Source organism: Phoca vitulina, unplaced genomic scaffold (assembly GCF_004348235.1).
Source record: "Phoca vitulina isolate PV1807 unplaced genomic scaffold, GSC_HSeal_1.0 scaffold55, whole genome shotgun sequence".
NCBI lineage: Eukaryota > Metazoa > Chordata > Mammalia > Carnivora > Phocidae > Phoca > Phoca vitulina.
Genome location: NW_022589758.1, coordinates 488,650 through 503,054, shown reverse-complemented (window position 1 = coordinate 503,054; position 14,405 = coordinate 488,650). Strand labels below are relative to the sequence as shown.

Below are 14,405 nucleotides of genomic sequence, written 5' to 3'. Positions count from 1 at the left end.
GGGGGGGGGGGGGGGGGGGGGGGGGGCTGCAGGATTCCTTATGTGATCTTTTATTTCTTACAACTGTCCTGCTGAACTCGTTGGTCACTTAAGACCCAGTGGACCTTAGAGCCAGGATAGGCTTCACGAAGCATCTTGTCCTGCCTCTGACCGGCGAGAAAGCAGAGGCTCAGGTGTGAGCAGCCCAAGTCCTCAGGATGGCAAGTGACAGAGCCGGTGCTTACTCAGTGGTAAACACGGCACGCTTCCCTTGTCCTGCCTTGGAATCTCACAGAACTTTCTGTGCCTTGTGGGCCCACTGGAATTCTGTGCTCAAGGGCCATCGCGCATGTCATGTGCAAGGAGGATGGTGAGGAGCTCAGAGCTCCTCTGCTCACGCACCTGCACCAGTAGCCGATCAGGCTTCACTTCACAGATTTAAAGATGAAATTATTAGGAATTCTCAGACCGTGACCTCAGAGCATTAAACCAAGCTGGAGGCCCTTCTTGAGGGCAGGGCTCTCTGTGCCTTTTTTTTTTTTTTCTTTTTTTTAAATAAAAATCAGAGGCAAATCTAATTTGATTCTGAGTACCCAGGTGTTAGCAACATCCTCCAGATTCCAGAAACCAATTTTGACGATTTGTTAAAGAGTGTCCTCAGAGACACATCTTTTTTAATCTCATTGCCTTATTCTTCTTAGCTCCGTTTATTTATTGGCAGCTTAATCACGGACATTGCATCCTGGCTGAACCTCCTCAGGGAGGTCTGGAGGAGATGTGGAAGTCAGGAGTGCCCTGAAAGATCCAGTCAAGCCAGACAAGGGCTCAGAAGTGACCCCCACTCTGGGACAGGGAAAGATCTGGAAGGATGTAGCCTCACCAGCGATTCCTTGCTCTCCCTGCCTTCTCCTTGGACCTGTATGGTGGTGGTGGTGGGAGCATAAGAACTTACAAGATAGAAATAATAGCCCTTCCGAAGCACCACGTAGGAGGCGTTGTGTGGAGGCTTTACGGGCCGCAGTTCGCTCATGATGAAGGAGGTTCTCCGGGAGCCTGTTGAATGGGCGGTGGAGCTGAGGCTCAGGAAGGCCACGTGGCCTCGGGAGGTTGGTAAATGGTAGAGCTGGACGGCAGGGGATGGTGGGCCACTCCCTGGGGAGGAATGCCGCCGCCCTGCGTTTTACCAGAGGCTTGTTGACTTGGGCCTCCAGTGGCCCGAGCCCAGGTTCAGCTCAGCCCCTGACCCGCCGTGTGACCTTGGCCAAGACCCTCTGGCTCGCTTTGGTCTCGGTTTCTCCTTCCATACGAGGGGGATGGTTAGGCCCACCGCTCGCCGCCGTCGTGAAGGCCAAGGTGAGAGAAGGTGGGTTCAAGCTCGGGCAGCAGCATTGGTACAAGGGTGCTGGCCTCGCGCAGCACCCCCCGAGCTGCGGTCACGTCTCGTGGGGGTGCAGCCGTCCCTCTGGAGGCTGCACTGAGCCCGCTCGCTGGGCTCCACGTCCGGCCAGCTCTGGTACTTGTGGCAAGTGGAAACAGCTCTTGAGGGAACTGGCCGAGTGTCCCTCGTGGCTGGCCCTGCCGGTTTTGTGTGAGGACTGGGACACAGCCACGGGACAAGAGAGGCGGCCCCCAGGGCTCTCCATGCTTCCTGTTGCTCAGATCAGTAGGAAGTGAGCACTGTTGAGGATTGGGGTTGGAGGGGTCCACTTCCCCAAGAGGTACGTGGGGGTGTGCGTGCCGGCCTTTACCCAGCAGCCCGACAGATGGAAACCCATTAATCTGCACGCTGACCCCGTTTTAGGGGAAGGGGATCGTGAATCCAGCATCTGGACCAGAATAAGGCCTCCTTAACTCACCTGGATTTCTCAGAGTTTAAAGGGATCCCATCATCTTTATCCCCACCCTGCCAGGCACGTCCCAGAACTTTCCAGCTTCTGGTGTGACAATTTTCACAGCCCACGTGTCTCGTGAGTTCACCTTGAATTTGAAAATGTCTGGCTTCCTGCAGCAAAACGGGCCAAAGATTGTGAGCCCTGCCTTCCGTGGGGGTACAAGAGTGGGGGGTAGGCTTGGTCTGGGTTGGCATGAGTCTCTGTCTCCCGGTGTCTTTCCAGTATAATTAGCTGCCTTTCCGAGAGGCTTGTATTCCGAACTGGGACAGGGGTAGGCAGACGGCGAAGAAGAGGAAAGCGAGCGGGGTGAACCAAGGAGGCCTCCTGAAGGAGCCGGGTTTCGGGGCTGCGCCTTTCAGGAAGGGAAGGGGAGCTGGGGAGGCGGTGTGAGCCGGGGTTTTGGCAGATGATGTCAGGAAACTCCCCCGCAGAGCACCGCGGGTTCACCCAGCTTTGAGGTTGAGCCACCAACTCTCTCTGGGTAAGAGAATACTCCAGCCCCCGTGGTTTCTGGCAAGCCGAGCAGGAGCCGTCCTGGAGACGTGACTAGGATCGCAGTAGCTGCCGTGGGACGGCTCAAGGGGCTTGGGAGCCCTGTCCCTGGTCCACGGTGGCTGCTACACTCGGGGTGCGTGCATTAATTGGGAGCCGTGGCAGGGAGCGCTCAGGGACAGTGCGCCACTCCCAGCGAGGAATCGGGGCTCCCCAGGGATGTGATAATTAGTCAGGAAGCACATCCTCAGTAGATCAGCTGTCTGTCTCCGGATATGTGCCTTGTGTGCCCAAGAAGAAGTAGAAACTTTGCTTTTTTAATCAAAACCACCTCCTCACATCGGCTCCTTGTTGCTGTTTGGGCTTTAGGTGTGGTTCCATCACGATGGGGTCCACTTCCCTCCAGTGTGAGGAGACACACAGCGAGGGTATCACTTATCTCCCTCCCCCTCCCTCCGCTCTCTGATCCTCTGGGCTTTCCTGGGGTCCCCGATCCCCTAAGGACTCAGCCCCGCTCAAGTCTCCAAGCAATCTGGACTCGGGGCAAGCTGCCTGAGACCAACCAATGGGGCTGGTGGGCCCTCCCTCTTCGGGCTCCGACGTGGGCTGAATCCAGGAACAAATGCACCCTTCACAGCTCCGCCCGGTCCTTTGTAACCTCCCCGTCACCATCACCACCACCACCACCGCCTCTTCCAAGATGGAATTCCTCACATCTTGGACGGTCTTTTTCTTTTCACTCCCTTTCATGCTTCCTCACTCCCACTTCAGAGGGGAAGTGTTCCAGCCTCCCACAGCTGGCCCCCGCCTCTCCTGGGATCTCGAGTCCTCATTTATCCACCTCCACTGGCACCTTAAATCTCTTTCCCCCGCCGCTGCTGCCATTTGGGGACTCTCTTTCTGTGTTCCCCCTTCATCCGCCTGCGTTTTTCTCTTGCTTTCCTGTCACTACCCAATTTCCTTTAGAAAGCCGGCTGCCCTTGCTTCTCCTCTCCGCTTTCTAGTCCTTCAGTAGCCCCTCTATAAGCTGGGTTCCATTCTAATCTTTCTGTTGACGCTGGTAAGGAAATTGGAATTTTCTGTGTCCGGGCCTTTGCCAAGTTGGCCCCTTCTGGCTACCTTGACTGTGGACCACCTCTTCCTTCTCAAACTCCCCTCCTCCTCTGGGACAGGTCCCTGCCCGGGACCACCTCCAACCTCTGCATCCTTTGAGAGTACTTCCACTAGACTCCATCCACGCCCCCCCCCCAGATTGGTTGCCCCCCCCCCCCCCGTAGGCTCTCCCCTCTGGACCATCTCCCAGTTGTATCCATTAGAAAAAAATGTTGAAGCCCTAACTTCTGGTACCTGTGAATATGCCCTTATTTGGAAATAGGGTCTTTGTGGATGCTGTCCCGTTAAGACGAGGCCATCCTCAATTAGGGAGGGCCTAGTCCAACGTGACTGGTGTCCTTAGAAGAAGAGACGCAGGCACACATGCAGAATGCCACGTGATGATGAAGGCCGAGGTCCAAATGCTGAATCTGCAAGCCAGGGATTGCGGGGAGCCACCAGAAGCGACAAGAGGCAAGGAAGGATGCTCCCCTAGAGCCTTCAGAGAGAGTGTGGCCCTACCGACTCCTATTGGGCGCCTCCAGAACTGTGAGGGAATAACTTCTGTTGTTTCAAGCCCCCCGGTCGGCAGTACTTTGTTAGGGCAGCCCCAGGAAGTGAATACAGATCCTCCTCTCCCAGTCCCGCAGGGATCCAAGCTGAGTCTCTGAATCAACCCTGAATCCCTCTCCCTCGTTGTGATGCCTGCGCAGTTTCTCATTTCTGCCTCACCTGGGTGTACGCTTTCCACCTGTTCCCCAGTCGAGTGTGGCCACCCTGACCACATCCCAGCCATCCGCCCAGCTGCCTTCTGTAGAATTTTCCCGAAGTGGCTCTGATGGGCCACCTTCCCTGTAGCGCACATTTAGTGCGTCCCCGTGGCCTACAGCGGTTGGCTGCCTAGTGGCATCACCTGGGAAGATGCTAAAGCTCCTCTGCCCACCGCACACATGGGGCCATCGGAGCAGGATCGGTGGGCGTGGGGCCCTGGCCTGCGGATTTCAGAGCCCCCCCCCACCCCTCCGTGACTGCGGTAGGAACCCACTGGCCGACAGCGTACCCCCACAGCCAGGGAAGAAAAGATCGATGTGAGGCCGTGGTTCTCAACCGGGGCTGACTTTGCCCTCCAGGAACTACACGGCCGCGTCCGCAGACATTTGTGGCTGTCGGACTTAGGGCGGAGCTGCGGGCCTCTCGTGCCCGGAGCCCACGGATGCCGTCGAACAGCCCGCAGTGCCCAGGGCGGCCCCGATGGAGAAGCAGCAGTGCCGACCTTGACTTTGGGACGAACATGCGGTCCCCGGCAGCACTGCCTGTGCTGGGGGCCTGCCGTCCAGCACCCCCCAGCTCCGTTGCAGCTCCTCATGCCACACCTGTTTCCATCACGGGAAGCCTCAGCCCGCTCCGGCCAAACTCCCTCTCTTGCTCGCCTTTTGAAAATGACGCCCAGGGTTTTTGCCAGAAGAGCGAGAGAGCGGTTCATCAGCCCTCCAGTTGCTTCTGTTAAACTCAGCCATCACTGTGCGGGCGGCTCTTGCAGCTTTATGAGGACACTCCTGTCATTAAACCGCTGATGAGACTGGGAAGGGATTGGGCTGGAGGGGGGCTCCCGTGGGCTTGCTCCTCGTGACCGGTATTAGCCAGTTCGGGAGGCAGTGGCCGGCCTGGGAGCCACCTCCACCATTAAGGAGAAATACCAAGGGTGCTGACCTGCGCTTACGGAGCTTTGTAAGGGTTTTTATCTCCATCATCCAAGTTGACTTGTCATCCTGGCTCTCAGCTTTATGTGGCATCGTTCCCTGTAAAGGAAAGTACACTAAATATTGAAGAGGGACGGGATGGACTGAGGAAATCAGGAAAGCGTATAAGAAATCAAAAGGCATTATAAACCTACACCGGATGTGAAATTAGAAACTTCATTCTGGTAGAGCAAGGCAAAAGCTTTGCCAAATCGATAAAGCTTTGGGAAGGTCCAATTATGGAAAAGACCCAATTCTAAACAATCCTCTTTCACATTTCTGGCTCTCTGTTTCTAGTTGTTGTGGTTTTTAATTTATGCAACATTTTGAACACAGCACAGAAGCTTTCATATTTTGAATATTATTGCTACTTTATATTAAAAGCATCTTTTCTGCTTTAAAGGTAAGCTTTAAGAATTCTTGTGCTAGGAGAGCCTGGGTGGCTCAGTCGGTTGGGCGTCTGCCTTCGGCTCGGGTCGTGATCCTGGGGTCCTGGGATCGAGCCCCGCATTGGGCTCCCTGCTTGATGGGGGGCCTGCTTCTCCCTCTGCCTCTGCAGCTCCCACTGCTTGTGCTCTCCTGCTCTCTCTCTCTCTCAGCCAAATAAATAAATAAAATCTTAAAAAAAAAAAAAGAAACCTTACAACCTACATTTAAAAAAAAACAATTCTCGTGCTATTTGTAATTCTTTTCCCTCCAAGGCTCAGATACTTGCTCCTGGAACACATCTTTAATTTTCTCCTGGGGAATAATGTGAAATAGGAGTCACTTCACCAAAATTTCTTTTAAAACACAGTTGATTTAAAATTCATCCATTCAAGCACACTAGAATGTGAAATGAGGCTGTCTTTGGATCTCAGGTTGCTGCTCTGGGGATCGATTTCTTTTGGGGGGCACAGGAAGGCTTATGCCCGGGCATGTGAATTATGTGAGGCATGTGGAGGCCTTCTAGGCCCCCAGAAACTATATGGAAAGAATAGGTCTTAGAGAAATTCACTGGCTGCGGGTTGCTTGTCTTGGTTTGGCACTGGTCAGCCTGATGTCTTCCGCAAATGCAGTCTTAGCTCCTTACTCAGGAGTGAAAAGAAGGGGCTTGGGGAATCGGGACGGTGTGCTGGCTCCTGAGAAGGGAGGGAGCATCCATCCACCGGGAGAAGAGAGATGATCTGTAAAGAAAACTGTCCTTGGGGCGCCTGAGTGGTGCAGTTGGTTAAGTGACTGACTCTTGGTTTTGGCTCAGGTCGTGATCTCAGGGTTGTGAAGTTGAGCCCCACGTCGGGCTCCATGCTCAGTGGGGGTCTACTTGAGATTCTCTCTCTCCCTTTCCCTCTCCCCCCCCCTACCCCCCCCCCCCCACTCGCTCTTTCTGTGTCTCAAATAAATAAATCTTAAAAAAAAAAACAAAAACAAAGCAGTGACAAGAATGGGAAGGAGAGGAAGGAGGCTCTTTCCTCTGGAGCTGCGGGGCCACTAGGAGACTGTGTCTCAGGTACTAAGAGGCCGGACTTTTGGGGAAAAACCATTGGTTGAAATGTGCAAATTTCAGAGGAATTAGTAGTGTGAATAAATATGGAAATATTCCTCTTGGTGATTGAATGACTCCCCACCAAGGAGTCATTCTGAGGCCAGAAGAAACCTATAATATAATTTCAGGAAAGTGGAAGTGATGTAGAAATGTTGGGGTCCAGGAAGGAACGGCCAAGAAAGAATTCTTGACCATCTTCGGTGCAACAGGGTGGTTTTATTAAACCCCGGGGACAGGACCCGTGGGCAGAAGGCGCTGCAGTGGAGGTGGTGACAGGTAGACTGATTATATACTTTCAAGTTGGGAGGGGGTTAGGGAGAGTGTAAATCTCCAAGGTGTTTTGGAAACAAGGTTTTCAGGACCTTGACAGGGCTAGCTATTGTTAGGAAAAGGTAATTTATTACTGTTTAGTATAAAAACTCAGTCATGAGACCCTTCAGATGTGTATCAGTGGGCCGTGTGCTTGGAGGATGATTGCTAACACATATGGGGGGGGGGGTAGAGATAAAGGAAGTTTCCAGAGGAATTTCTGTATGTTAAAGTAGGCTCACAGGATCCTGGTGGTCAGGCTAAGATTGCCTTTTGCCCCTAGCAAAGTGTCAGTATCGAGGCAGCAGAGTCCCTAGAGGAAGGTCCTTCTGCCTGTTTCAGGGACTTGTCAGTGGGCTGTAGGCAGTAAGGAGATTTAATTTTTTCTTTTTTTTCTTTTTTATTTATTTGCCAGAGAAAGAGAGAGAGCGCGCGCACAAGCAGGGGGCGCGGCAGGCAGAGGGAGAAGTAGGCTCCCTGCTGAGCAGGGACCCCCCCCCCCTCCCGATGTGGGGCTCGATCCCAGGACCCTGGGACCATGACCTGAGCCGAAGGCAGACACTTAACCGACTGAGCCACCCAGGCGTCCCTAATTTTTCTCTTGCCTCTGTTTTCCACATCATAAGGAGTAGACGTTTGACAAACTTGATTGATAGCCTCGTGACCTTGATAAGGATATGTATGTAGATTATTGTGCATGCTCATGTGTTCATCCCATTCTTGATGAATTCCCAGTTGACTGAACAATCACAGCCATGTAACGTAGAGTAGTGACTCAATTTCTGGCATGTGGTAGGTGCTTAATGAACCTTGATTGAATGGATGAATGAATGAACGAATGAATGAACAAACAAACCAGTCAGCTGACGAGGATGATGGCCATAGTGGCCTACACAAGAATCTCTCACCGTGGTCTTGTTATGTTCAACGCTTCCATCAATTATTTGGATCACAGGCATATGAGAAACGTAAGGCAAATTTACTAGAAGCCTGTGAAATTGTGATTTATTATAAGAAATATATATTTGGTCTTCACTTCTGGCACAGAGCTCCTGAAGCCCTTGGAATTTCCTGTAATGGAGAGCCACACAGGTGTCTTTTTTTGTGTTAATGAGGTGACTGACTTCTCCAAGCTAAGGTTGGGGGTTTGCTACCATAAAGCCAACTTGAACTTTCAGTCCCCGTCCCACTGCCCCCCCCATCTCCACCTCTGGCCAATGATTTAATCAATTGTGCCTCTGTCATGAAGCTTCCATAAAACCCCAAAAGGACAGGGTTCAGTGAACACATGGAGATTTGGGGACAGTCCCGTGCTGGGAGAGGGCTTGGAAGCTTCCCGCCTTTCCCCATACCTTGTCCTGTGCATCTCTTCATTTAGCTTTTGATTCGTGTCCTTTTGTATTGTTTATAATAAACACATAATCTAGTAGGTAAAATGTCCCTCTAAGTTCCAGAGGCTGCTCTAGCAAATTAAATGAATCCAAGAAGGAAGCGGGTCGTTGGAGCCTCTGATCTGTGGCTGGTCAGTGGGAAGCACAGGTGACAACCAGACTTGGAACTGGCATCTGAATTTTTGGGGGGCGGATGGCGGGGGTGGGGCAGTCTCTCGGGACCGAGCCCTTAACATGTGGGACCCGATACTGCCCCTGGGTAGCGAGTGTCGGAATTGAGTTGAATTGTAGGACGGCCCGCTGGTGTGGGAGAGCTGCTTGCTGGTGCGGGGACCCCCCACCCGAGTGCGCACGTGGTGGAACTGCCGGCCAGAACTGTTCGTAACAGAATAAACCTGGGAAGACAGTCATGGACTAGATCGTAGGAGAAAAATGAAAATTCTCTCGACTAGTTGGAAACCGGACCAAGAGGGGTAGGCACAGGCCTGAGTCCCAGGTATGAGACGACAGTGTCCCCCGGGCCCCTGGAGCATCCTATTCGGAGAGCAAGGATGGTGGAGAAGCCCCAGGTGCCTTGCTCCTCCCCTGCCATCACTCGACCCAGACTCTTCTGGAAGTTCCAGTGACTGTTTGGTGGTAAAGATACTTTCTGCTTGTCGGTCCTCATCCTCTTTGCCCCTTCTACACTATTGGATGACATCTGACACTCTATGCCCTTCGCGGACCCTCTTCTACTTCTCTCCTTCCACTTCGGCCTCGTTCCTCTGCTTCTCTCATTTTTCCTCCTTAGCCTCTTTGACCCTCCCTTTCACGGTTTCCCTTTCCCTTTATATTTAAGAGACTGTGTTCCTTAAATTCTAATCTGTGTGTTTTTAGTCTTTGTCTCTCCCCAGTCATTGGTTCACCATTCATTTAAAATATACTTATGGAGGACCATCTGTGTGTGGGGGGGACCGTGACCATGTCCTCACCCATCCACGCAGGAAACCCCAGACTGCCTTCCGTGTCCTCCTCTTTTTCCACCCCCAGGTGCACGTGTCCAGTGGGAGGTCACTGGGGATCCCCCCCACTGCCCGGGCCAGAGCTCAGCCCTCAGAGTGGCTTGTTTGCCAGCCTCATGACCAACATGATGACCTTTGTAAAGTACAGATCAGATCCGTTCTAGTGCCTTCCCTCCCCCGCTCCCCTGCCTCTGGGATCAGCAAGGTGTTCACCCTACCTGATTCCCAGCCTACGGCCCCGGCCACCTGCCTTCCTTTCCCTCCCCCACTCCCCACCCCCAACACACACACACCCTGTGCTCTGGACCCTCTGTCGGAAAAATCGCCTCCCCAACACCCTGACAGTACCGTTTTCCTGTCTGTGTGCTTTCTGATGTTGCCAGGGATGCTCTCTCCCTTCCCTGTTCTACCTTTCCCTTCTCTAGCCTTCCCTGCTCTTATCCACCCTGCTCTGCCCTGTCCTTTCCTACTCTTGTCCTTCTCCACCCTTCCCTACCCTCTCCTACCTGGCGGTTCCCAACCACACAGCAGTAGCCAGCTCAGCTCAGCTCTGAGCTGTCCCCACATTCTCTTTCTCTCCTCTCACCTTCTTTGTTGTGATACTAGAGGGCTTGCAGCCGGTCGGGTCGCCCTGGTTTAGGAGGGTTCTCTGGGGCCCATCAGTCTATGGGTGACTCGGAGACGGGCACCGTCTCTTGTGAAGTCTTGTGCTTCTTGTAGATGTTAGCACTTGGAAGGTGATTCCATGCATGCTTATGGAACTGGCTGGAATTCTGCAGAAGACGTACAAATGGTGAACCCTGTGAAACTACTGTTCTTAGTCAATGTTAGCAATTTTGTGTGGTTTGATCTAATATGCCCATTTTGTGTGTTTGCTATTCCTGTTTTGGCTTTCAGAAGTATTCTTCCCTTCAGTCGGACTGACTTAACTCGGGGGGCTCAAAGAATATTTTTCACCTTTATGAGCCATCTCCCATCCTACTCATTATACGTATCTGATTGTTCTGGTCAAACATGGAGGCATACCCCAGAAATGTTACAAATGTATACTCTTCTTTCTTGCTGTTAACAATTTTTCTATCATGCTTTTTCCAACTCAGATGGTTTTTCATAAACATCAGTGAGATTTTGAGGTTATTGGTAAAGGTAACTTTAAGAATTGTCCTACGTTATCAGCCTCATGAAAAGAACATGGTGAAGTTATGAACAAGGCAGAAATGGTGACTTGCTCATTTGCATAGAATTCTTCAAGGGGAAGGTAGATCAAGGTATCACCCGGAGAATTTGTGAATATTTTGTCCAATGGTTTTGATTTCTAAGACTGTGATACAGAACCAGAGTTGTCCTTAAATTGAAAAAGTCTTCCATGTTAAATGTAGAACCTCTTCCGTATTCTGCCTTCCCACTTTAACGACATCTAAGAATAATATTAAGTAAAAGCCAAAAAAGTATTCTGTTCTGCCAGGTGTGTAACTGAGTGGTTTTGCTAGACACTTTTAAAACAAAACCAATAGCATAGCTAGTCATGATTGTCCCTTTTGGTGCTGGATTGAATTTTTTAAAAATTTTGTTCTGGACACATCATCAGGTTTTCCCATGGACGTAGTTAGATCACAAATGAATCTCTTTCTGACTGTCTGAAGTTTTAAGCTGCCATGCTCCTCACTGATCTCGCCAGGAGACAGGAAAATTGGCCAGGGCCATCAGTTAAAGGAATAGTTGATTGTGGGTATGGACTCCTAGGAGGATGGCTCAAGTGAAAAATGAGAAGTAAAATCAGAAGAAAATGTTGGAACAGGCTAAATGAGTTTTCAAAATCTTTTCTGGCTTACCAGGAGCCAGAGGTATTGAATGTAGAAGGTTTGGGGGATTATCTCAACTGAGGCATTAAAAGATCAGGTTGTTGGAGGATTTTGATTCAGGATCTTGCACATTTTTTTTTTTTTTTTTTTTTGGAAGTGTTGAGCAACAAAGCGTCAGAGATTTTTTGGAAGAGATTTTTTAGGAGAGGGTGGTCTCTAACTTGTCTTAATGTTTGCTTCTGAGGTGGGTGCTCAACCCAACCAACTGGAAGGCTGTTACCTGTCAGAGAACCCTTCACCCTGTGGTTTTCAGTACTCATCCCTGTAGTTGACTTGAGTTTCTATAAATATCTTTAATAGAGACAGTGAAGGTAAGTGGGTCAACCAAATGCTTAAATCATGGTACAGAAACCAGTGATGCTTGGAAACATACGGCTCATGACCAAGATAAAGGCTTTTCTATGCTTGGATGGGTTGAGAACTATGGTCCCATAGTATCTGGATATGCATGAAGGCTCGTGAAACCAGCAGTCAGTCATTATTGGTACAATAATAGCCTTTATGCTGAACATTTAGACTGCTCTTGAAAACACCCTTTTGACTTTGAGGGAGAGGTTCTAATGAATAAAAGCTCTATATAGAAATAATCATGTCCAGTAAGAAAAACCATTCTATTTTCATTTTCATTCCAAGAAGTCACCAAAATGTCAGCTAGATACACTTGTCGCATGTTATGCTTACTTTTAAATATGGAGGGATACCTTTTTATGAATTGGGCTTGAGCTCAAGGGTTTCTCTTTCTGTCACGTGTGTTAGTTGTAGACAGGGAATGGGTTATAATTCTAATGCCAAATTTTATATAGCTATTGTTAAATCCATGCTCTGGGTTTTCTTCCCTCTTAGGTATTTTTTTCCTCCCCTCTTTGATATATATCTTATGATACATATCTAATATATATATATTAGATATATTTTAAATGTAGCCAGCTACTAGAGATTGCGTGAAAGTCAAATACTAAAGAAAGTGAATAAAACAGAGGCCATGGGCTGGTCCTCTGCCTATATTCTGCTAGGGTCAGGTAAATGAACTTCAGTCAGCCTGTGATGCCCCATGAAGGGGTCGCCCCGGGAAGGAAGGAGTTTGCAGGGGTGGAAGCCCAGCGTTCAGCGGAGAGAACTGACATCCCGACCAGCTGAGTCACGTGGTGGGAGGGGGCTCTGTCTCTCTCTCTCTCTCCCCCTTCTCTTCCATATCCCGTCCTCTGATGTCACAAGTCTGTTCTTCCCTGGGAGAGCTGATTAGCATTCAGTGGGTGCAGTTGGCCGGGAGCGAGCGGCGCGGGGGCCGGCGGGCGGGGGCGCGGCTGTCCCCCGGGAGCCGCAGTGGGACGGGGCACAGGATGGCCGTGTTCTAACTGGGATCCTCGCTGACGTGTGGCCACCGGCTCCTTGGCAGCTGTCTTTTTGGACCAGTAGGCAGAGGGGAAACTGACGCTGACGAGCCTTTTGCATCTTGGAAGGGACTGCAATCTACTGTAGTGAAGAACAGAACCTCTCAATCACGCGGTGTAAATAAGAGACGGAGGGGAGTCCAAAAGAAAAGGAAGAGGAGGGGAAAAGTGTGTGTTGGGGGAGCGGGGAAAAGCATTTTTGGTGGATGGTATGAAGCCAGCCATGGAAACTGCAGCCGAGGAAAATACTGAACAAAGCCAAGAGAGAAAAGGTACCCGGCACTCTGACAATAGCCTGTTTCAAGCTTTTCACTGGGGGGTGCTTTCAAAGGGGGAGCCCGGTTTTGTGTCTCTCGTAAAATAGCTCTGAAACAATCCCTCTGGCATGGTCTTGCTTTCAGGGTGGTTTTTGCCTGTAGGCTGATGTTAAATTAATAGAGCAGCCTTTCTTCAGCCCATTCCTGTTCCAAATCTTCCCACCAAACGTGGGATTTCCCAGGATGTCCGCAGTTTGTCACCTTAGGTAGCGGAATTGGGGAAATGGTCTTTTTTTTTTTTTCCTCGTTAATATAATGAGTCATAACTTAGGTCCCCACGTTCTGCATGTTATACTCCAGGGGCATGGAATGCATTGTTTTCTGCTAATGCTGGGGAGGATCTGGAGGGGGCCGCAAACTAAATATGCTTTGGTTCCGCTAATGCCGTAGTGATGTTGGACGTTTTCTAGTTAGTTCTCTCATTGAAAACGATAGTAGTCTTTCCATGTATCAGGCCCTGACTGTGACATGTAATAACCATTTACAGTGGGAGCTTCAGAGAGGGGACGTCAGCTCTGTCACCCTGGTGCTGATGGAGAGGGGTGGAGGGTCCTCTGCCATTTATGACTTGGAGATTTGGAGGAGGAGAATTGGTAAAGGTCCTGTCCCTAAAGGGGAATCTTACCACAGTGTTGACATAGGGAATGGCCTTTTTGGAGAAATACGTGTTTTGCAGTAAGAAAATGACCGAAAGTAGAAGCTAAAATTCATCTGTCTTTTCCTAGATAAAAACTGGTCTCGAGTGCGATAGCCCATAGAATCCGCTCAGCCACTGTTAAATTACAGTGTGAGACGCCGCTCACCTGTCTCCCTCGCCCAAAGTTACAGACTATCCTAAAGGGGCAGGAACATAGTCTACACCTGCAGTGGCTCTAATACCACCAGCCTTCATGCCGAGGGTATTTCCCACGGCCCTGGGATCGACTGACAGGCACTAAACAATAGTGATTTTCCAGGGCAGGAGCACAGCTCCCTTTTACTTAGGAAGATGTTGGTTGAACTGTCTGAAATTGCTGAAGTAGTCAACCATCTTACACCTACAAACATGGCAATTTCATGTATTTGAGCCTAACAGCAGGCTTGGGTAGAAGCTGCTTGTTTTTATACGGAATTTCTTCTGTACACAGTACTTTAATAAGATTGTATCCTAAGCAGCGCAATTTCATTTTTCCAGTTAATTAAATTTCAAAGTCTGATAAAATCTGCGTAACAAATTTGCCATTTTAACCATTTTGAAGTGTGTATTTCGGTGGCCTTAAGTATTTTAATTTTAAAATTGGCAGTTTAATTCAATCCCCGCATGAAACCTACCTCGCCCCCCCCAGCAAAACAAAACAGAAACCTTGCCTTTTCTTGTATGTATATATTTTTAATTTTATTTTAATTTAATTTTTTTTTAAAGATTTTATTTATTT

At 50.0% G+C, this 14,405-nt stretch overlaps 1 protein-coding gene across 9 annotated transcripts in view; it reads left to right on the top strand.

The window, feature by feature from the left end:
- The window catches only part of GPM6B (glycoprotein M6B), a 153,746-nt gene that overhangs the window by 96,905 nt on the left and 42,436 nt on the right, over positions 1-14,405 (top strand). Inside the window, exon 1 of one of the 9 annotated variants that reach the window (XM_032389577.1) lies at positions 12,497-12,945. The exons of 5 other annotated variants lie outside the window; for them this stretch is intronic. In XM_032389577.1, coding sequence (XP_032245468.1) covers positions 12,885-12,945 — 61 coding nt within the window. In that variant the 5' untranslated portion in view covers positions 12,497-12,884. Of the gene's footprint in view, positions 1-12,496; positions 12,946-14,405 lie in introns of those variants that run through there. 3 more of the 9 variants (XM_032389573.1, XM_032389583.1, XM_032389579.1) reach the window with 3 other exon arrangements.